We start from the raw sequence: 23,296 nt of genomic DNA on the forward strand, positions 1-23,296 counted from the left end.
GAAAGGTCAATTTTATTTGCAATCAGACTCAAAGTCCATAGAATTCAATGCCTGAACCCATTTTAATGTATATTTTGTTATTTCTTTAACCAGTAAAGTTCTACATTTTCATGAATTACAAACTCATAGACATGTTAGGATCTTGTTGCAATTTGGAGCAATGTAGTCTAGCTGGAGCCTCTCAAGCAACATTTTGAGTATAGAAAGCACCACAATTGCAAAAATTCTGCAGTTAACACAACTACTTTTCATACAGTCTTGTTTCATTTCATGCATTGACTATTACTGTACTAGATTCAGAAGATACAAAATACAAGTACACGCTACCTTGGCTAGTGAAGCAAAAAGACTGATGTTTTGGACGCATCCGGGAATATCGTGCGACTTCCACCAAGCGGTAAAATGATAATTTTGCCATCAAAAATACAAAAGAACTTTCGGAATCAAAGTTATTGTTGCATTGCAATTTAACGATTAATTACGCAACCACAATATTGAAAACGAGATAAATTATCATGGGGAAATGGGTAGATATTAAGTTGTGTTTGGTGATGAACAAAGTTTCTTTTAAGTTCCATTAATTTGTTTTTCAATCAGCCTGAATATAGAATGGAAATTTCTCTCACTTCTACAAAGTCACATTCTGGCTATTCCCCCTGCACATTGAAGGTGCGGTGATTAGATAATTTTTTTAAGTTGCCTATTTTCAAGGTATGCGATGCATTAACAATCATATAAAGGTATGATTTACCAACATATCTTCAGTATCAATGATGACACATTGTGTCAGGAAAAAATGCCAGTGCGCTTCTGACAGCTGTTTGAAAGAAGATCCGTTGTGAGACTAAACTGAACCCGGTAGCAACATTCCTACTCCCCGGCCCCAAAAACCGTTAAAGAAATGCACTACAACAAAACATACGAATATTTTCTTTCACTTTCCGAGCCACCTAGAAAGTCTTTAAACACCCTAAATTTACACCTAACAAGGCTTTGTCAGTGCAAGGATAAAGATTAAAAACCAAACCAATATTTCCAAAGAACCGGAAACTTAAAGAAATCACCGCGTATTTTTGGATATGCTGCATTTTTCTTAAAAATGTCTTAATTTGTAGCAGAGAAGATCTCATTGACACCTGGCCCAACTTTTTCTCTTACCGGCCCTAGAGAGGCGCTATGTTTGCTTCAGTTGTTAAAGTCTGAAACTCTTGATGAAAACGGGAATGGAAGCCAGAGGCACAGTCTCAAAAATTGCACTCCGCTGAACACTGGTGGTTTGACGTTGGGCTTTTTTCGAAGCAAAAGCAATTTGTTTTGTTTGAACATTGATTTGGCATATTTTGTGAACATGGACCTGGCAACTCTAAAAGTATGACCAAACCGGTAAAAAAAGAGTGGGTTATTTTTTGCGGATTGCCCAAAATTTAGGATTGTTTGAGCTTTTCAGGGATCCAGACTTTGACCATAAACATGTAATTTTTTTTCATAATTTTGCAGTGAAAGTTTACTGATCACAACCTTCTAGAAATCCCTGATTGAAACATAAGAACATATCTAAAGTACGCTCATAAAAGTTTCCATTGCAGGTGTTTTAATTCCTATTTTTATATCTAGCCTACCGGTACTTAGGCTATTGCATGTGTACTTTCGATAAATTGAGCTTTTTAATTTCTAGTGTAATTTCTGATTGTATGGTCAAAGTATAATTTTGTCTAGCTAAAATGAGTTAAAATCACAGCTAGTGAGCTACATTGCATATCAAGTGAGACTGCTTATGTTAGACCACTTTGCGCTATAATCTAACTAACAGTTAAAACATACCAATGATATCATGACATTGTTTCGACAGTTGCTTTTATTCTGCTTGTTTTTATAGTCTTTGTGCTTTATTGTGATCATCTTTTTTAGGACCTCTGAAAATCAATTTGTTAACTTAAACATTGGCTGTGGCTATATTTACACTATATAGTGTAACAATAGCCTCAATAGTGTTGCCAGATAAGGAATTCTGCCCTAATCTAAGAAAAGTTTAAAGCTGTTGAAAACAAAAACTCGTATTTTGGAAATTTTTTTAGTCTTGGGCAAAGATCAAAACCCTATTCTTATTCCTAACTCTAACCCTTACCCTAATCCTTCCTAACTTTAAGGCAGTGGCTATTTCACCGGCGCCGGTCTTTGAATCTGAAACACTATTTGATCGGTCATGACGTCACTATACAGTCACTTTTTTTCTTTTTCTCTTTCAAAGCAAAAGACGAGAAGCGCGTATATAAGTTCTAAATTTGACAATTTTATTCAACTCGATCCGTGGCACATGCGATACTTTGCCGGCTTCTATTCTAGAAGGAATGAGTTTGATATTACATTACGCTCTTTGCAGCATAAACTGTGTAGTGGGTTAGTAATTCAACTAAAAAATAAAATTCATTTTCCATGATTACACTATATGAGTTGGAAGATGTGTTGCAAAATGATTATTGTACATTGACTGTTAAACATTTCAAGTAATGCCGGAGTTTCATCACTAACATGCATCATTACTCCAAAATACAATGAGACTGACATGGATATGACAAACATTGCATTGAACTATTTGTACTTATAAAGACATGGCTATATCTACGGCACTGGTGTTGCCAGATAACAAGTTCTGCCTTTAATTGAGAAAATTTTAAAGAGGTTAATGATAAAAACTTGTGATCTGGGAAATTTTGAAGTCCTGGCAGAGAACAAAATCCCAATCTTAAAGACTGGAAACACGCCACAAAACAATGGTTTTGATCGCAACCAGTGTCGTAGGTATATCCTTTGTACTTATAAAACCATAGTAATGCTATACTGGTACGTATATTGTTTGCTATTATTATAATTAATAATATAGGACATTAGGGACAGGTGTTCTAATTATAAAAGTATTATTTCTAGTATAACAATTGCTAGTGTCAACGGGACACTTGAGTTTTTCATTTTATTAATCAACTTTTTTCGAGATTTGTTTTAAAATTTTGGCATACTAACATGGCTGATTTATTTGGTAATGATTTTGAACAAGTACAAGCAACTAATGTAGACCCAGCAGCGGAATTTCTTGCTCAACAAGAAAATGAAATTGCAGGTAAGTGTTGATACAAGCTATCGTGTTTTTTTTTTGTCAGAGGATATTCTGCTCAATGATGCACATTAGGCCTTGTGGATGACATCTAATTATAATAAGGCAAAAGAAGAAACTATACCATTACCTGACAATCTATTTCACTGCAATTGTATCCAGGGTTGTCGGTATTTTACCCGACCCAAAAAAACCCGGGTGGGTTTTTTTAAAAAAACTCACTTAAAAAAACCCAAAAAAACCCATAAAAAAACCCAGAGCATCATGTTTGTCCAGGTTTTATTAGAAAATTAAAAAAATGAACAAAAAAAATACAAGACACTTAAAACAAACTTTAAATTAGGACTTAAGGATGAGATTGTGAAGTAAATTTCCAACAATAAACTGAAAGCACAGTGGATATTGTACAGTACACAAAAATCAAGTAATGCCACTTTGTGTATACTACACTAAACTCATTTATGCAAAAAGGCCTTATAGTTAAACCAGTTGGTGAAAGTACTACTCTACTGTAGTCTGTATATATGATGTGAAATGCAATTTAGGAGGCTATTTACCAATTGCAGATTCTGGATTCTAACGCATGGCTGTTTCAGAGCATTTGCCTAAATGGCCATTGGCCACGCAATCGGCAATCGCTCAATTGCTCATCCATTACTATATATATTAATACTGTATAATATAATCAAATATAGTTATTACTATCTGAATCCCTAACAGCCTGTTTCACCTTTAACGGATCATCAGAAGTTCTTATTCAAATAGAATATAAGATTCTATAATAGAAGATTCTATTCAAATATAAATAGAAGATTCTATTTGAATAAGAACTTCTGATGATCCGTTAAAGGTGAAACAGGCTGTTAAGGATTCAGATAGTATAATAATAACTATATTTGATTTAATTCGCTCTGCTTTGCTTTTTTGCTTAGCATAGAGCACTTTTTGTAGTATTAATAGTTTTTATTGTTTTTATATATAATATATAAATGATAAAAAATATTTAAACATGATGGCATAAATGCTCCTTGCCTTCAAATCTAAAGCAAATGATGCAATAATGTGATTTCTACCACGGTAGCATCAACTTGGTATAGAAATCAGTGGATGATGCAACATCCAACTTGATCTTGAAATTAATGGATGATGCAACATTCAAGCAACAACAGCCCTAGTGTATTATTTTATTGAGTTATGCAAGCATGTACTGTGCGGAATGGCCCGTTTCGGCGAGTCCGATTCGGCGAGTCCGATTCGACTAGTCCGATTCGGCGAGTTCCCTATTCGGCGAGAGCCTTTTTCGGCGAGTGCCCTATTCGGCGAGTTTTTGAAATTTTTAAAATGAAATTATCGGGTACCGTAGCCTAACTACAATTGCCGTTTTTACATCGTTTTGACGTCGCTAAACGTTGAAATCGTGCAGAAAGGAATAAAAATAAAATGTTTGAACTATTAAATTAAAATTCGTCATGTCAGTTCAGTTGTTTTTATTTTTGACCATCATATCAAAACCAATACACGTCAACATAGCAAAGGTCGAGAAAAAGGTAGAAGCGACAAAACGCGAAGTTAAAACGTGCTTGTGACCGAAGTAAGTTATTGAGTTGAAAGAAATTTGGCACGGTCGCAACACCTTCAGAAAAATTTAAGATATGAAGGGAAAATAAACCAAACAATGTTACAAAAAACATCATGTTTATGTCTATAAGTTAGTACTTTTGAATAGTTAAAATGATTAGTTTGGATCAACAAATGTGTGACCCACAGCTTAGATTGAAAGGAAATTATCGGGTACCGTAGCCTAGTTATCCCGACTAGCAAAAATTTGTTCCTAGAACCCAGTTAGCCTAACAGTTCATTTTTACATTGTAGTAACAGAATAAAAAGGCTAACCAAATGTGTGGCCTATCGTTTTAACGTCGCTAAACGTTGAAATCGTGTAGAAAAGAGAACTTTGCTGACTAGGATACGTTGAAACTGAAAAACATTCACAGAAGCCCTACGATACGTTGCATTTTTAAGATAATGTATTCAGACGTTGAATCAATGTACAAATGAAATGTTATGCTAAATGGGTTCTTGGAACAATTCGAAAGGCTTCTGTGAATTTTTGCTGGTCGGGATAACTGGGCTACGGCACCCGATAATTTCCTTTCAATCCAAGCTGTAGGCGGCCTACAGTAAGCCACACATTTGGTTAGCCTTTTTATTCTGTTACTACAATGTAAAAATGAACTGTTAGGCTAACTGGGTTCTTGGAACAAATCGAAAGGCTTCTGTGAATGTTTCTCAGTTTCAAAGTATCCTAGTCAGCAAAAGCTCCCTTTTCTACACGATTTCAACGTTTAGCGACGTTAACACGATAGGCCACACATTTGGTTAGCCTTTTCATTCTGTTACTACAATGTAAAAATGAACTGTGTTCTTGGAACAAATTTTTGCTGGTCGAGATAACTAGGCTACGGTACCCGATAATTTCCTTTCAATCCAAGCTGTAGGCCACACATTTGTTGATCCAAACTAATCATTTTAACTATTCAAAAGTACTAACTTATAGACATAAACAAAATTTATTTTATTTTTTTTTGTAACATTTTCTTTATTTTATTTTCCCTTCATATCTTAAATTTTTCTGAAGGTGTTGCGACCGTGCCAAATTTCTTTCCATAGGCGCCGACTTTTCAAAAAACCTTGGGGGGCGAGAAAGGTGATGACGTCATAACCATAACGCTATTTTACTCAATTAAAATAGTCTTTAATTAAGCTTAGTGTCTTGTTTATATTAACAAATAGGTCCCAAACCGTATTTATTAGAAGCGCTGCTTGAAAGGATTAGTTTTACGCATGCAGTACGCCTAGTCGTAAAATTTTTGAAATTGTTAGCTCATAATTGGAACTGTTGGAAAACAAGCCGATTCATTTCCTTTTCGTGCGAGTGAATAACAACGATCAAGACAGTGAAGTTATCGAAATAAAACGCAAAAATCATGATCTCAAGCAGAGTGAAAACCCGCTATCAGTTTTATTAACCTCGTTTCGCTAATTACTTTCAAAGCGTTGACAACGGCGAAGTGTTTTCTCTTCTGTTTTTTATCGAAAGTCTTTATAGTCTTTTATTGAATACAGTAGGCTATACTCGAGTAAAGGTCGAGATGTTCCCACGTGATTTTCACCTCAAAAAGACAAGTTCAACTAACACGGGACAAGCTGTTGTCTCCAGCTCGGCAATTTTCAAAATGAACGCACTAAAAATCATTGTCGACGTAGATTACGGAGTGTGAAATCGCGTCGGCCTAAGTAAAACTTTTGAATACGTTTATTTGCAGTGATTTAAACTTAATTTTCAAATTCAATGATTTCTTGTCAATTCTAAACTTTATGCACTTGTTGAGCAATATGCAAAGCTCACGAGACAAAACAGAAAGAGGAGATCAATTTTTTTATTTTTGCGTGTAGGATATAATCGTTCTTATTATAACGTAACATTCCATGATCGTTGAAGTCGATGTCAAACCTTAGCGGTCGCATAAAACAATGATGTCAGGTTAGCTAGGTGATAATAGCGGTAAGAGACGTCGTTAATGCAGGCAATATCTGCGACCAAGACCATTAAACACCTTTTCTTTTATCGGTTTTCGATTTAATTCTCACACATTGCGAAGAAAACAATGCGTTCTGTTGAATCATAATTGTCTCACAGCGGGAAGACCTCGTTGAAAATAGCGCGTCTAATTTAGCTGGTTTACTTAATATTGCAGTGAATAGTTACGTGACTATTCCAGCAGTGCAAGTTACTCTACCATCTACTTTGAAACTTCCATACCGTATGAGAAAGCCATGCGATCAGCTGCTGTTTTGCGGGCAAGAGCAACGTAGGCTTTTCTTGCTTTCGGCATTCTTTAAGTCCGTTTAAATTATCTAAATCTCTTTCACGAAGTGTTTTATCTTTGAAACACCACTTGTCATCACCATTTTTGTTGCCCTTCAACCATAAATTTACGGGGGGCGCCGCCCCCCGGAAGTCGGTGCGTATGTTTCTTTCAACTCAATAACTTACTTCGGTCACAAGCACGTTTCAACGTTCGTGTTTTGTCGCTTCTACCTTTTTCTACCCCTTTGCTATGTTGACGTGTATTGTTTTTCATATGATGGTCAGAAATAAAAACAACTAAACTGACATGACGAATTGTAATTTAATAGTTTAAACATTTTATTTTTATTCCTTTCTGCACGATTTCAACGTTTAGCGACGTTAAAACGATGTAAAAACGGCAATTGTAATTAGGCTACGGTATCCGATAATTTCCTTTCACAAATTTCAAAAACTCGCCGAATAGGGCACTCGCCGAAAAAGGCTCTCGCCGAATAGGGAACTCGCCGAATCGGACTAGTCGAATCGGACTCGCCGAATCGGACTCGCCGAATAGTAGCAGACCCGTACTGTGAGTGCAAGGCACTTCATTCGTAAAAAGTAGTTTTGAGGTGAAATAAGCATGAATCTACCTTTTTTTGCATCTTTTTTAAAAAAACCCAATAAAACCCAAAAAAACCCGGGTTTTTTTATAAAAACCCGGGCGGGTTGGGCTTTTATAAAAAAACCCGGGTTTTTCTCAACCCTGATTGTATCACATAATTGTTTAGAAATTGTTATTGAATCGAATTGTTTAGAAAATACCAACAGAAAATATATATTATAATCAAATAAAAGAAGATGTATCACGTCGTGAGTTCTATGAATTGACTGGTTCAAATCCAAATAATTTTAACGTGTGCTAGTTTGCACTAAAGGTCCTTCTTTAACAGAGACCATAAATAATGTCTCCTCTTCAAATTAACACGTACTTTAAAGGGTAGACGTTAATATCTTAAAATTGTTTCAAATGATTTTTTTAGAAAATATATACTATGGTAGTTTTTAAAACTTTTTAAATGTGTGTACTGTATCTAGTTTTCATTTAAACAATGAATACTATTAATGCTACAAAAAGTGCTCAATGCTAAGCAAAAAATATTTTAGAAAGTAATAACTATATTTGATGTAGTTTTCATTTATGTGTATATTAGGGTGGAGTGAAAAAATTTTTTTTTTTCAAATCAAAAAATCAGATTAACCAAAATTGGCGTATGGACCTAAAACCAACTTCTGAGAAGGTTTTGGGTTTGTGCCACCTACACCGAGGTGGCCCATAATTTTTAAAGGTCATCCGAGGGTCAAATTTCATGAAAATCCCATAACTTGGAAACCGGTTAAGCTAGAATGTTGGTTTTTGGCTTAAAAGTTCCAGAAGGTCCATGTTTATATATGCTCTAATGCAACTTTTGTCTCTATTTTAACTATATAAGCTGATAATAATAAAAAATGACGTTTTAGTTTGAAAGCTATGTAACGTGGAGAATTGAAAATGCTATATTTGAACTATTTGCACCCATAGTTATGTGTTAAAGCATAATAGGTACAAACTGACTAAGTGCTGCTTAAAATACTTTCTAAGTAGTTAGTACAAAGGATATGCAAGCAACAATCATGGATATGTGACAAACAAACTCAATGACAAAAATAATGTAGCAAAGACTCAAATGCAATAATGTTACTATGCTATTTGACATTAAGTTTCAAAATTTACATCTTTGGTTTCCATGAAATTTATTAGAAACTACTTACAATCAGGGTCACATTATAAAAAATATCATGTGGTGAAAAAATATTGAAAACCTTCAACCTGAAAACATTAGGACTATCAAAGTCAGAAAAAATATATTTCTACTCTAATCCATTGCAAATTTGGGCAAGGCTGACTCTGCTTTGGTAAAGACCCTTGCCAACCTTAATCCACCACTGTTTGCAATGAGTGTTACAGAAACCATGACATCAACTCATTTATAATTACACATATCCAATGGCAATACACAGCCAGGGGCTCCGAGAGGGGGAAAGTCGGGCAACTTTCCCCCCTAGCATAATATTGTGAAGGAAAAACGAGTAGTTTTTCGTTTTTGCACGTTTGAGGGGGGCCCATTTTTGCCACTAAAATGATAGTGTAACAACTTAAAAAAAACAAATTTTTGAATAAAATAGGCAGTTCCAAGTATTTTTCGATCATAGCATATGCAACTTCAAATGTATCTCATCAAGAACGAATCATTCTTGTATTAAGGTAGGCATTGTTAAACTGTTTCAAGACGTAAAATTTGATGCCTGTTAAGCCTACTGATTTCTGCATCATCAATTTTCTATTGTTTTAACTTAAAAACTGGTGCTGCTGCGATTGGCTAAGCGTGTAGCCTACTATTTTTGCTTGACCAACGGAACCTTGACTTCAAAAACTGCATTGGCCAGGCGTACCGTAAGTCCACCGGTGTTAGCTCAGTGGTTATGCGTCCGGCTCGAGATCATGCAGCGCTGGTTTGACTCTCGTGGTCATATCATTTTTGGAGTAAGTGATCAACTGTAGCTTGTGTCATTTTCAAGTGTAACCAGGCCAGATAGGAAATTCAAAATAAAGCTGCCTCATTCAAGAAGCCTACTTGAGCAGTTTCAAATCCATCCTTCTCTGCATTTGTTTTTCCTTCACAATATTATGCTAGGGGGGAAAGTTGCCCGACCCCCCCCCCCCCCCTTCTCGGAGCCCCTGGCTGTGTATCGTTATTGGATATGTGTAATTATAAATGAGTTGATGTCATGGTTTCTGTAACACTCATTGCAAACAGTGGTGGATTAAGATTGGTCTTTACCAAGGGTCTTTACCAAAGCAGAGTCAGCCTTGCCCAAATTTGCAATGGATTAGAGTAGAAATATATTTTTTCTGACTTTGATAGTGCTGATGCTTTCAGGTTGAAGGTTTTCAATATTTTTTCACCACATGCAGCCCTCGAAATTAGCTTCCATCTACGACGGCAAAAACATTGCCGTCGCCAAATCAACAAACCTTGAATTGCGGCGGCAATTGCCGTATGCTTTAATCAAACGAAATTTCACGCACTTCATCGTGTCACACGGCGGTAGCCCAGAGTATTACGCAAGCTACTGTATTTTATGCGCTGACAATGCTCTTGTGAACTGTAAAAAGTTTGCAACCTTACAAATACTGGCGTAATTGTTACGCAAAAGTTACTCTTTCATCGAATAAATGGTTCTTTGGCAGTAAAGAAAAGTAATGCTTCCGATGATATGGCATCGCGTTCATGAAAGGGCAGTTTTGCGTCTTCAAGTATTTCAGTGACGACGCGACAACCTCATCCTCCGATGATTCCGACTCTGACTAGTTCTTTATCCAACAGACTTTGTGTTGCTCGCAGTATCCTAATTGTGCCGAAAATATGTGAGTGTATACGTAAATCGAGGCAATCTTCTCGCAGGGAGCTATTGATTTGTTACCGGTACCTGATTGAGCAATTAACGTTATTTCATGATAATTCAACGTCGCTAGATGTCGAATTAATGTAAAACAAATGTAAATTTCTTATTGGGCATTGTTGTTACGCATTATAACCCACCGGCAAAATTAAATCGATTTGTGCTGACTCGAACGTTGAACCAACCCAAAATTAACTTACTTCCTCCCCCCCCCCCGTGACTTATTTAACGTGAATCACCGTAACAGCGTGCGTATCGCGTTGTTCGCTTTATCGCTACTTTTGGTATTATTACATCACAACAAATCAAACAGTGCGGTCGTGATAGAGTAAGATAGACTATTCGAATATTTTTTTTCTCTTCTCGTTTTACATGTTTTGGTACAATTTTTTCGGTACAAATAAATTGTTTTGGTACAAATAAACGTTCACAGCAATTGCCGAGGCAATTTCAACTTTTGCCATTTGGCCTCGTCAATGTTTTTGCGAAGTAAAAATATCCTAATTTCGAAGACTGCGTGAGTGCTCACAGCAAGTAAAATATTCCGAGGTGAGGTCTTGGTGCGATGTTTCTGCTGATTAAACTCACGCTGCGAGTAAATCAAACAGAACAAACTTTTGAACAATTTTTGTCCGAATTAAATGCTTATTTTGCGACGGCATTTTTATTGCCGTAGCAGAATGGCCATTATGACGTTTGCGGCGGCATTTACCACGGCAATTGCCGTGTGCCGCCGCTAATTTCGAGGACTGCACATGATAATTTTTATAATGCGACCTGATTGTAAGTAGTTTCTTATAAATTTCATGGAAACCAAAGATGTAAATTTTGAAACTTGATGTCAAATAACATTGTAACATTATTGCGTATGAGTCTTTGCTACATTATTTTTGTCATTGAGTTTGTTTGTCATATATCCATGATTGCTGCTTGCATATATCCTTTGTACCAACTACTTAGAAAGTATTTTAAGCAGTACTTAGTTAGTTTGTACCTATTATGCTTTAACACACAACTATGGGTGCAAATAGTTCAAATATAGCATTTTCACTTCTTTGTTGCATAGCTTTCAAACTAAAACGTCATTTTTTATTATTATCAGCTGATATAGTTAAAATAGAGACAAAAGTTGCATTAGAGCATATATAAACATGGACCTTCTGGAACTTTTAAGCCAAAAACCAACATTCTAGCTTAACCGGTTTCCAAGTTATGGGATTTTCATGAAATTTGACCCTCGGATGACCTTTAAAAATTATGGGCCACCTCGGTGTAGGTGGCACAAACCCAAAACCTTCTCAGAAGTTGGTTTTAGGTCCATACGCCACTTTTGGTTAATCTGATTTTTTGATTTGAAAAAAAAAATTTTTTTCACTCCACCCTAGTGTATATCAATGACTACCAGCTTCAAAAATTTATGTACGGTAGTTATTCTGTTTAACTAAATTACAATTCTTTGAAAAAAGTTTCCTAAGCAAGCCACTGAAAAATTCTCTGGTATCACCTACTCACTTTCAATATGCACAATTGCACATCCATCAATGAAATGTTACAACCATGGGCACCAGAACGATTTTGGACTGGGGGGGCAGGACTATGAAAAAAGAGCACTTTTGTTGCTGAAAGGCCAGTTTTTTTTTTAATTTCAAGATAATATACAGTATAGTGATAATGCTCATTAGGGTGATTCATAAATTGATTTTTTTTTTAATTCAATGGGGCACCCTCTTGTATCGTGTCAATATCTGAAAAAATAATCCTGTCAAATTTTTAGAGCAATCGAAAGCATTTTTAAGGTTGCTACCGACTTTGAAAGCTGCACATAATACACAAATGGGTCATTCCCTGTCAACTCAACAGGGTGTGCAAGCTCGATCCTCTTAGATTTTCTTGAAATTCACACTAAAGTTTCATATTGATGTATAATGAACACAAAAAAAATTTCAGCTCATTATCTCAAGACGTTTAGAAATTACAGCCCTTCAAAGTCACCAAGGTCCCTCAAAATGTGTTCGCATGTACAATTGTACATTTTCCTCCATGTTTGGGTCTTCATAACTTTTAATCTAAAGCATTTACAAAGCTGAAATTTGGTATTCTGATTAAGAAGCAGCCCTAGTTTTCATATCTACCACCAAAATTGCTAATTTCAAATTAGTTTTAGATATATATAGAACTTTTCAAAAATTGAAATTTTTTACATTTGAAGATTTTTTATCAATTTTTGATGTCCGCTATCTCCCAAACCAATAGTCACAGAACTACCATTTTGCATATCATTAATCTATACTAGTTAATAATTAACCACCATGAGACTGACACCAAACAAGTGTGAAATTATTGAAGTTTGGAGGGTGTAAAGATGGTTCGGGCATCAAAAATTAATAAAAAATTTTCAAATGTAAAAAATTTCAATTTTTGAAAAGTTCTATATCTAAAACTAATTGGAAATTAGCAATTTTGGTAGTAGATATGAAAGCTAGGGCTGCTTCTTAATCAGAATACCAAATTTCAGCTTTGTAAATGCTTTAGATTAAAAGTTATGAAGACCCAAAGATGGAGGAAAATGTACAATTGTACATGCGAACACATTTTGAGGGACCTTGGTGACTTTTGAAGGGCTGTAATTTCTAAACGTCTTGAGATAATGAGCTGAAACTTTAGTGTAAATTTCAAGAAAATCTAAGAGGGTCGAGCTTGCACACCCTGTTGAGTTGATAAGGAATGACCCATTTGTGTATTATGTGCAGCTTTCAAAGTCGGTAACAAGCCCCTGGTTGCAACCTGATTTTAAATTGGCTGTATTTACATTTCAAACCTCCTGTTTCTGGCATCCAGATTTCACACAAATAAGAATTTCAAGAGGAATTTTTAAACTATGAACATTTTTGTGTGGACTTAATATTATCGGAATGGCCCGTTTCGGTGAGTCCAATTCGGTGAGTCTGATCCCTATTCGGTGATTTTATCAATTTTTTTAAAAAAAATTATTAGGTACCGTAGCCTAATTATCATTGCCATTTTAGGGTTAGGGGTTACGGGTTAAGGTTAGAGGTTAGGAACTCACCGAATCGGACTCACCGAATAGTAGCAGACCCAATATTATACTCTCCAAAATATTATCTAGTTCAACTTCGCAGGGCTTGAAAGCGGATTTGAAGATGCTCCAACAGAACAACCTCCTTTAAATGGATTTTCAGGTGGACCGCCAGAAGGAGAGATTGATCCTAGTTCTGCAAATGGTACTCATTACTTTGTATTACAAAGTTTGCAAATCCTGAGAAGAGATGCATGTCATGTTTTTGTGCTCGTTTTAATTTAAAAAAAAACGATTGTTTTATTTTGCGCAATTGTACTTTTGCTTCTCTGAAATATATCAAGATATCGATGTTAAGATGTCTCGGTTGGCCTAAGATGTCTCGGCTAGAATGTAGATTCATTAGCTAGATTTTAAAGAACTTTTACTCATCATAATGTATGCCGTGAGAGAAATAAACAAACTAACAAAAGACAAACATCAAAGGGGGTTGACTTTGACTGCTAGCATGGTCACTATTGGGACAGTGTTTCACAGGATTCATCATCCAAGCAAACCTCATCATTGATTGTACTCGAAGTTTGATGGTTCATTGGTTGGTACCACTTGCTGAACATGCGGTCACACTGCTGACTTTCAAAACAAAGTTAAAACTACAGTGAATTAATTTATAATAGGTTATTCAGCAGCTATAATTTTACTGTTTTGTTGACGCCTTTGTATTTTCCTGGCTGATACTGCGTATCATGTATCGGATTATCTGCATTGCACGAAATTTACAGACGACTTTTTCAACGTTGGAGGTAACACAGAGAACGAACCTCCGATGGTGAACGGAGGAGGCGATTATGACGCAGGAGATTTGGAAGAGAAGATGGATCCGTCGCAAGCGTATGCCGCCATTGCTGTCGCTGACGCGCGTCTCGAACAACTAAGAGCCGAGCCTGAGAAAATCCGAATATGGCGCGAAGAAAACACAAAGTTATTAGCTGAAAAGGGTAAGTGAAGAACTGGGGATACAGTGTTAGTGGTTACATGATTAAGTAAACGGCTATTCTCTGTATCTGTTGGTTGTGTGGTGAGAACGTCGACCTGACGTTTGCAAGGACGTTAGTTCGACACTGATCCAGAGCAAGCGGCTGTTTTTTGGCAAGACACTTAATGGCAAGCCAAAATAATGGTAGCAGCTGACTTAATGTCCATTCGCTGCTTCTTGTTGTCTTGCATGTGCAACCGCAGTGCACTGTTGTATATAATGAATGCAGAATGAAACATTACACTGGTCTACAAAAAAACTTTACTGCAAAAATCGTGTTGACCAGTGTTATTATTTTGGTCCGTTGAATTTTGGTCCGTCCTTTTAAAAGTGGGCTCTTGCAGCTGAAGTATTGGTTTAAATCATAGACTCCTTAAGTAAAGGACTGGAACCTCCCATGCTCGGGGTTTGTAACTTGAGTCTGAATGATTAACTTGAGTCCTGGCTAAAATGACTTCTAGAGAAGCTAGAAACACAATGTTGGATTCCATATTAGGGTTTTTGAGGATGGCTAGTTCAATAGTGTTACTTTCAACACCATCTGAGGTCATTTTCAAGGTCAAAATATATTTTAAGGTCGAATTACAGAATTTTGGTCATTTCTGCCCATTTTAGCGTCTAAATCGTAAAGCAAAACTGTTTGAAAGAAGTCTGTGACGAAATATGATATTGTGCACTTACTGCATCTATTGTGTAAGATATTTTCTCTACACTGCGTAAGTTCTTTGAAGTTCTTTTTATTTATTTTGGGAAATATTGTGGTGATTTCATATGCCCTTGCAAAACATTGCGGTTCCAAGCTTTTGTGACATAACAATTTACTGAAATCATGGTTGTAATTTGCATGACAAGACTGAAATGCGTTGCCGGTTTCATTTTGCTGAGTTGTTATCATTTGTAGATGCACCTTTAGCTAGTAATAATGCTGCTTGTACTACTTTAGCTAACATTCTATTGAAAGCTTATGCCCTCAATGTAAGTGACAAAGAAAAGTCTTTGGGATGCCTCAGGAGGCAAGAAAAGCTTTCCAACTAGTGATAGACATTGTCTGTTATGGTGTCATCTTGTTATGTATTGTCAATTTGTGTATTATATTGTAATCATAGACTCCTTTAGATAATAGCCATAGTGTTGAAAAATACATATGATGTTTATGTAATTAGCATATTTCGTCACAGACTTCTTTCAAACAGTTTTGCTTTAGACGCAAAACCGACCAAAATTCTGTAATTTGACGTTAAAATATGATATTTTGACCTTGAAAATGACCACAGATGGTTTTGAAAGTAACACTATTGAACTCACCATCCTCAAAAACCCTAATAGGGATTCTAAGATTGTGTTTCTAGCTTCTCTACAAGTCATTTTAGCCCAGAACTCAAGTTAATCCTTCAGACTCAAGTTACAAACCCCGAGATCGCAACATTCCAGTCCTTTGCTTAAGGAGTCTATGGTTTAAATTCATTGTGCTTTAGATTCAGATAAAGCGGAACCAGCAACTATCGCATTGAAAGATAATCTCCATAGTTTTATTTTAATTATGTATCTTCGCATATGTGGTCATATCACTTGAATTCTAAATATATCTTCCTGAACATTACTCAACTACTCCGGCATATATCAGTCAAGTTTCATCTGATGATCGACTACTATCATTGGTCGAAGCGATCGTAACAGTAGTGGAGAGTGGTGAATGTCGGGTCCGAAAAAGGTATAAAAAGAACGGATTTTGCTTGCTGGGTTGAGGTTCTAAAACGGGAGCAAGTCTTTTAGGCGCTGACAGTTAGGCGCTGGTCTAATAGGCGCGCACACTGTGGCGTCTGGATATTTAGGTGCGGAGCACTGTGGCGCCCGGTCATTTAGGTGCTATTCCTAGTAAAGTATGTAGATTGTATCAGCATGGCAGCTTGCCAGAAAATTATATCGTGGCTTCCGTGAGTGAAGCTGCTTAAAACGGCAATGCTTTTCACACAAAATGTTTCTCGAACAAAAAGACTGTAGGCTAAATTACGTAAACTTTTTGCTTAAAATTTTCCAAATTTTCTCCATAATCATTCTGCTGTACCTCCTAAAGCATTGCGCGCAAAAACGAAGTAAAATTTTTCTCATGTGCAGAATTGTTTTGGCATTCGATTAAACTACATATATTTTCAAATTATTTTATCATGCTTGGGTAATGGGTAGTAAAGATTATAATGAAGTACACTTTTCTGCCAACTTTTAATTTTTTTAGAAATTAGAAAAAACACCGTATAGAAAGTTGCCAGTTGTACATTGAATGTTTTAAATTTTATTGCAAAGCTTTGCATCTTCAGATAGCTGAAGATGTATGCTTTCATTTGATGTCAAGATTGTGCGTCTACGTCGATCACATGAGATGTTTTTACGGCGTAAATACAACAGATTTGTGTGAAAAATGTCTGGTTATTTAGATTAAACGTCTTGACCTCGGTGGTTGCGAAAGAGTTAAATCAAATAATAACTACACTAAACATCAGTAAAAAAATCATACCTTAGCCTATATTGAAGCGGGTGGTTAAAATTTTGGTGTGCAGTGCCTGACTTTGCAAGTAGCCTAGGCTACAGCAAAGAACCCACAGCAAGCTCTTTTGTTTGAGAAGGTAGGCTACACGAGGTGGAAGGATGAAGATTTTTATTAAACAATTAATAAATACGAAAAATGCGCAATCAAACACTGCAACGTATACATGAAGCCATCAGCAGCAATTTTTTCACGATTACGTGAAGTTGAAATAGTCGAAGCTGCCATATCAATCTTTGCTTTGTGATGTGGCAAACTTTTCGGTGCAAATGAAGTGCTCAGATCCAACATCGGCTTATATGCAGGGCAATTAGACCAGTAGACCACCTGATCTCCACAGGACATGTACTTCTGGAGTAGAACTTGCCGGTTTAAAGGCGCAGCTTTGTGCAATCTGTTACCTTTAATAATTACTTCTACTTGAGACGGATAGATCGTGTGGAGTTGAGGTGCGTGAAAACGCTCTACTACTCTTGATATTAGCACATTTTTACAGGACATTTGCAATGCATCCTGAACACAAGTTGCAGCCAGATGGAACTTTACTTAATCTGTTATCTTTCGCAATTACTTCTGTTCGGGATGGATTGGCCATGTGACGAGAACGCGTAAGACGCTCTACTACTGTTCACATGAATACATTTCTACAGGGCATATAGGCTACACCTTGGCTACAAGTTGCAAGCATAATGGTGGGACTTTGCTCGTTATTAAACCTAGTCGGGGTTTTGACGGAAAACTAAGTTACTCTTCACTTAAGCCTACCGCCCGGTTGAATACAGGCTACGGTACATTTTTTACTGATGTTTAGTGTAGTTATTATTTGACCTAACTAAAAGTGAACTCATACATGTTCGGAAACTTGAATAATTTATTGATAAAGCTTTCGCCGACGCAAACCTGGACTAACAAGAAATAAATGCTGAACACGCGCATTAAAAAAACAACATATTTTTCTGTTCAATATAACATTTTATGTGAAAATCATTGCCGGTTTAAGCAGCTTCACTCACGGAAGCCATAACATATTTTTCTGTTCAATATAACATTTTGTGTGAAAATCATTGCCGGTTTAAGCAGCTTCACTCACTGAAGCCATGACATATTTTTCTCTTCAATATAACAATTTGTGTGAAAATCATTCCCGGTTTAAGCAGCTTCACCCATATATTTTTTCTGTTGAATATAACATTTTGTGTGAAAAAGCATTGGCGGATTAAGCAACTTCACTCACTGAAGCCATGACCAACAACGCACACGCATTAACAAAACAATATATTTTCCTGTTCAATATATTATTTTGTGTGAAAAGCATTGTCCTACGCCCCTACCTGCTAAGCTGATACAATCTACAGACTTTACTAGGAATAGCACCTAAATGAACGGGCGCCACAGTGCTCCGCACCTAAATATCCAGACGCCACAGTGTGCGCGCCTATTAGACCAGCGCCTAACTGTCAGCGCCTAAAAGACGTGGACCCTCTAAAACTGTCGGAATAAACTCCCATTAGAAATGCGGTCCAGTAGCCAAAGTTGACATGTCACGTGATAATTGCTGATTGTTGAAAACAGATCGCGAATCAGAACGCAAGCAGCAGGAGTGGCTGGCACAAGCCAGAAAGGAGCTGGAAGATTGGGAGCGCAACAGACAGGAGCAGTTAGAAAAAACTAAGGAAAGCAACAGGTACGCAACTTGGTCTGCGCATGTTAATGTGTTTTTTTTTTTCAAGCTTACAGTGTGATTACTTTCGTAATCAATCGACAACAATCTTCTAATTTATCGAACCCCATATTTTGAAAGCAAAAGATTTTCGTAATTTAAAATTTAATTTTTCATATTGTCCGCCTTTTTGGCGAGACAGTTATACTGAGCTAAACTATCTTCGCTTTGTGATTGCCACAGCATAGGCGGATCGATGTTTGTAAAGTATGACGCATGCTGGCAAGAATTTGAGCTACGTTTCACAAACAGCAACTGTGTCTTTGCATCTGAATATTGTGCTTTTAAACTCAGCATTATTTCTATCGAGTAGTTACTATACACTGCCAAACAGATCGGCAAATGAAGCATTTGAACAGCAACTTCAGGATCAGAATGGTTGCACGTATGTGACGTAGCCATAACACTCCAATACGACACTAGAATATGTTTAGAACAATAAACCGTAGATGGCTGCAGAATAGATCATTTTGTATATCTGCACAAAAAATTTCTCGTGTTCGTAGAATTTATTTTGTCAGCCGTTATTGCATGTTGCAATTTCGACTTGTAGTGCTTAAATAAAACATAGAATTAACACCATACGCTGCCTGGCTTAATGGTAGATTCAGTCGATGTAACAAATACTGTACTCACACGACTATGGTAATTGCTATATCCACTTGAGTATTCCACCCTGTTGATTGCAATTACATTCTTCTAGTCCACTTTAGCCCTCCCAATCTATTATTACAATACTGTATTTCGAAAAATTGAAGAAATTTTCCAATAATGATGTAAATGTAATCCATTCCTTACACAAACATTACTTGCATAATTAGTTGTTGGTTTACACTGAATGTGTTTCTATGGTTTGTACCAGCATCTTTGATAAATAAACCAACGTAGACTTATCAAATAAAATTATTATTTATAAGATATTACCATGGCGACCTATATACACAGGCCTTAACAACTTGCGAACTGGAGGCCTGATTGAAGGCCGATGTAATTTCGATTTTGAACTCTGGGTTGAATTTACTTTATATCCGTTTCAAATGAAAGTTTTGAGAATCCAAATTGCCAAAGTGATCACTGAATCTCAAATCACTGCAAAACTCCTAATATACGTTAAAAAATGAAAAATCTTTCCCAATTAACAGTGTTGTCAGACGCTTTTTAGAATTCCAGCACAAGTGCCAAAATCTAGTCCGTTATTTGAATGGTAATAAATAACACAAAAGTAACTCATAATCACACAAAATGTACATAAAGACAATGTTTATCTAATACTCAAACTATCAACTAATAATACAAGCGATTTTGGCTACGAACAGATCGGCCTTCAGTCAAATTTGAGCTGCACTTTGTCATGGTCTGTGTGTGCAGGTTGCCATGGATATCCCCTACGCAGTTTTTCCAAATTTTCGTTTAAACATTCTCACTTTGATGCAATTTTTATCAAGGTGTAGAGAACTAATGACGCTCCTCGTCTACATTGGCGCCTTGGAAGCCTTTAGAATGTAAATTGTTGTGTTAGGTTTTTGTGATTCATTCGAGAAGTGTAACTGCTCAAGTTGCAGTCCTTGCGTCGCCCAACAGCAAGTACGCGCGCAGTGCCCCGTAATTACCATTGCGTGACGTCTTAAAGAACAACAGTTCATTCTGCCATGCTGTACTAGTGAGTGCTCATAGCCGGGAAGAACGCCCCTTTCTTCGCAGTGCATTCTGCCGTTACACTACATCAACAACTTTTTGTTTATAACGTAATTACGTGCACGTTTTGTCACTTCTACCTTTTTTATACCTCTGCTATATTTGTTTTCATTATGATGATCAGAAATAAAAACAAACTGAACTGTCGCGGTAGACTGTGGTTTTAGAGTAGTTTTGGTTAAAGCTTCTGTAGAGAATTTGTCTTGTACCATTAACACACAAAGCCGAGTAACACAACCAGATTTATCATGTACTGTAGCCTATATCGAATAGAAGATGTTAAATCTGGTTAGGCTACCCTCCACGGCTTTGTGTGTTTATAGTTTGATTCGTTTATCTCTCAAGGTAGTGATGGAACTAGGTTCCGCTTAATTAACAAAAATCCTAATAGTGTCAATTGTTCATTTCTTTGTCTCTCTGTTGTTTCCTATCAATTAATTGATTACCGCTGCATTCTGCGCAATTTAATACGTAGCTAAACCTGTTGCGATGCAAGCTTTGACTGTGGAACCAAATCAAACTTTTAATACCGTACATCTCTCAGTGCGAGTGTTGGGCTTTCAACTGTGCTTCAAACGATTATAAATGAACCAAAACCTTCACGGTTTTATCATGTTTTCCGTTCATTGACGTGGTGGTAGGCTATATCGCTTATTGTAGCCAGTACTTTTAGTTCTAGGGATGTTATAACAAAAAATAAAATTTTACATGATATGTACAAAAATTGGTTATTAAGTTGGTTATTCTTAATGTGAAGAATTTAACTGACCAAAACCTGTAAATTAACTATTTATGCGTTTCTAGGACGGCTGAAGAGCAGTTCATCAACGAACGCGACCAAAACACCCCAGGTTCGGAGTGGGAAAGGGTGTCAAAGCTGTGCGACTTCAATCCAAAGTCGTCCAAAGGAAGTAAAGATGTTACTCGTATGCGGTCAACTCTGCTCCATCTCAAACAAAACCCCAGACCGGTATCCGTTCCAGCTGGGGATGGAAACTGATGGCTCTTACTTTTCGACAAGTTACGTTTACCTGAGACCGCGATTTATGTGGATCTTCCGATTATGTTCAATCACCAACATAAGTACAGATCAAGATATTTTATGATGTTTTCGAAATCACGTCGTTTATTACACGCACCTTATATAATCGCAGCTGCAACCTCCGAGTATTTCAATTTCATCTGTTCTTAGTGGGTATCTCGTAGTCATATGCATTTAACAAACACCTAATTTAGTAATAATATCTTAACAAAACTTCAAATATGCTATGGGCGCGTTATTTCCTCTTATTGGCTATTCAAAACAGCAATTTAGATTTTTTTATATTCTTGATTGACTTAATATTATACATTCTTCTTGGCCTAATGGCGACTTGTGTTTTGGAGCGGTGGTGTTTCTATTGTGAGAGATCATTGAGCAGCTTACCTTGTACACTGGATGTCTGTTATTGATGAGCAAACTACAGTATATGAAGTCAGTGACAACTCACACGTGCTTGTTACGTCACATTGCTATTATATTAACAATTACATGAATTTCAAAATAAAGAGCTCAAAATGTAGATAACTAAACTTAATGTTCAGCAAACGTTTCGAAAATTATACTGTCTTCATCTTCAGTGCTATAAATGTATAAAGATGAAGATGGTACAGTTTTCAAAACGTTGCTGAACACGAGTTTAGTACCGTATCTACATTTTGCGGTGGGATGGCGCAGCGGATAAGGCGTTGGCTTTCCAATTATGCAAACCTGGTTCGACTCCCGGCTTCAGCTAGTTGTTGAAAACACCGCTCACCTCTACCCAGGGTGTAACAAATTGGGTGGGCGTAGTTGCTGAAGTAAAGGCGGCCGAGAGAAAGGAACTGGCCACCCTACTCTCCTTAGTGCTGAAGGCTTAGTACAATGAGAACCTTATCTTCTCATACCCGACACTTGAATCAAGTATGGGACCCCCCTTTACCTACATTTTGGGCTCTTTATTTTGTGATTAGATTAACCAGGCGTTCCAACCTTTTCGCTCCTAAATTTTATGAAGTTAGTAAAAACTCACACGTGCTTGTTCCGTCACATTGCTCGTCATGCTATGCATGGACTTGCATGGTCTCTCCAATTGCCATTCTTGTTCCAACGATAATCGACAATTTTATTTTACCGTTTTATTTGAAGCTAAATGTTGCTAAGTTTTCCCAGGACTTTTCCTAATAGAATCAGTGCAATGTACCAGCGCTTCTATCACTTCTGCATTGCATTTAGCCAATCAACGTCGGTTATTGATATTATTTGCCTTGAAATTACATTGGCACGACATACCATTTTGTAATCTCATTGTGGAAATTAAAAAAAAAGAAAATGTGGTGTGAGTTTGAAAATCTTTTTACATGTCATCTTGCCACCATTAGGAAGACGGCCTCTGGAAAGGAAGACGGCCTGTTTTGTCGTAAGTAAGCTTTGAATTAGTTCAAGGAATGCACGCTATCTTCATTTCCAAGCACTGTTGTGCAACACGGCATCACAGTGACCCGCCAAAGTGCCAAAACATCACTGCTCACAATGTGTGCCGAACTAATGTCCTGTTGAGTGCTGTCGGACGCCGTCGATACTAAGTCACGATTTGAAATAGCAAGTGTATAGATTTTTGAGCTGAATAGAACAGAAGTGACCTCCATAAGATGGTCTTGCCGGATCGTCAGTTTTCAGCCATTCAAGTGTCTTCTGACGACTTGGGGCGAAGTTAAAACCGCCATGTGAAATCCAAACAACTTGTCCACTGTCAAACGAGTTCACCACAAACCCACGGAGCAG

The 23,296-nt window shown here is 36.8% G+C and overlaps 1 protein-coding gene across 1 annotated transcript; it reads left to right on the forward strand.

The window, feature by feature from the left end:
- The first annotated feature begins 2,907 nt into the window (after positions 1–2,907).
- Positions 2,908–22,849, forward strand: LOC145787523 (clathrin light chain B-like). The gene is made up of 5 exons (XM_082599282.1): positions 2,908–3,115; positions 13,604–13,705; positions 14,283–14,498; positions 18,651–18,762; positions 21,298–22,849. Exons 1-5 carry the CDS (start codon positions 3,019–3,021, stop codon positions 21,491–21,493), a joined length of 723 nt encoding a protein of 240 aa, XP_082455408.1. The 5' UTR covers positions 2,908–3,018; the 3' UTR covers positions 21,494–22,849.
- The last annotated feature ends 447 nt before the right edge of the window (positions 22,850–23,296 follow it).

The sequence above is a fragment of the Aplidium turbinatum genome, chromosome 18 (assembly GCF_918807975.1).
Source record: "Aplidium turbinatum chromosome 18, kaAplTurb1.1, whole genome shotgun sequence".
Classification (NCBI taxonomy): domain Eukaryota; kingdom Metazoa; phylum Chordata; class Ascidiacea; order Aplousobranchia; family Polyclinidae; genus Aplidium; species Aplidium turbinatum.

Bases quoted from the DNA above. Each gene is read 5' to 3' on its own strand.
- LOC145787523 (XM_082599282.1), top strand. From the start codon at position 3,019: ATGGCTGATTTATTTGGTAATGATTTTGAACAAGTACAAGCAACTAAT. The intron at 13,706-14,282 runs GTACTCATTACT...CGAAATTTACAG, and splicing joins TGATCCTAGTTCTGCAAATG to ACGACTTTTTCAACGTTGGA. The intron at 14,499-18,650 runs GTAAGTGAAGAA...TGTTGAAAACAG, and splicing joins AAAGTTATTAGCTGAAAAGG to ATCGCGAATCAGAACGCAAG.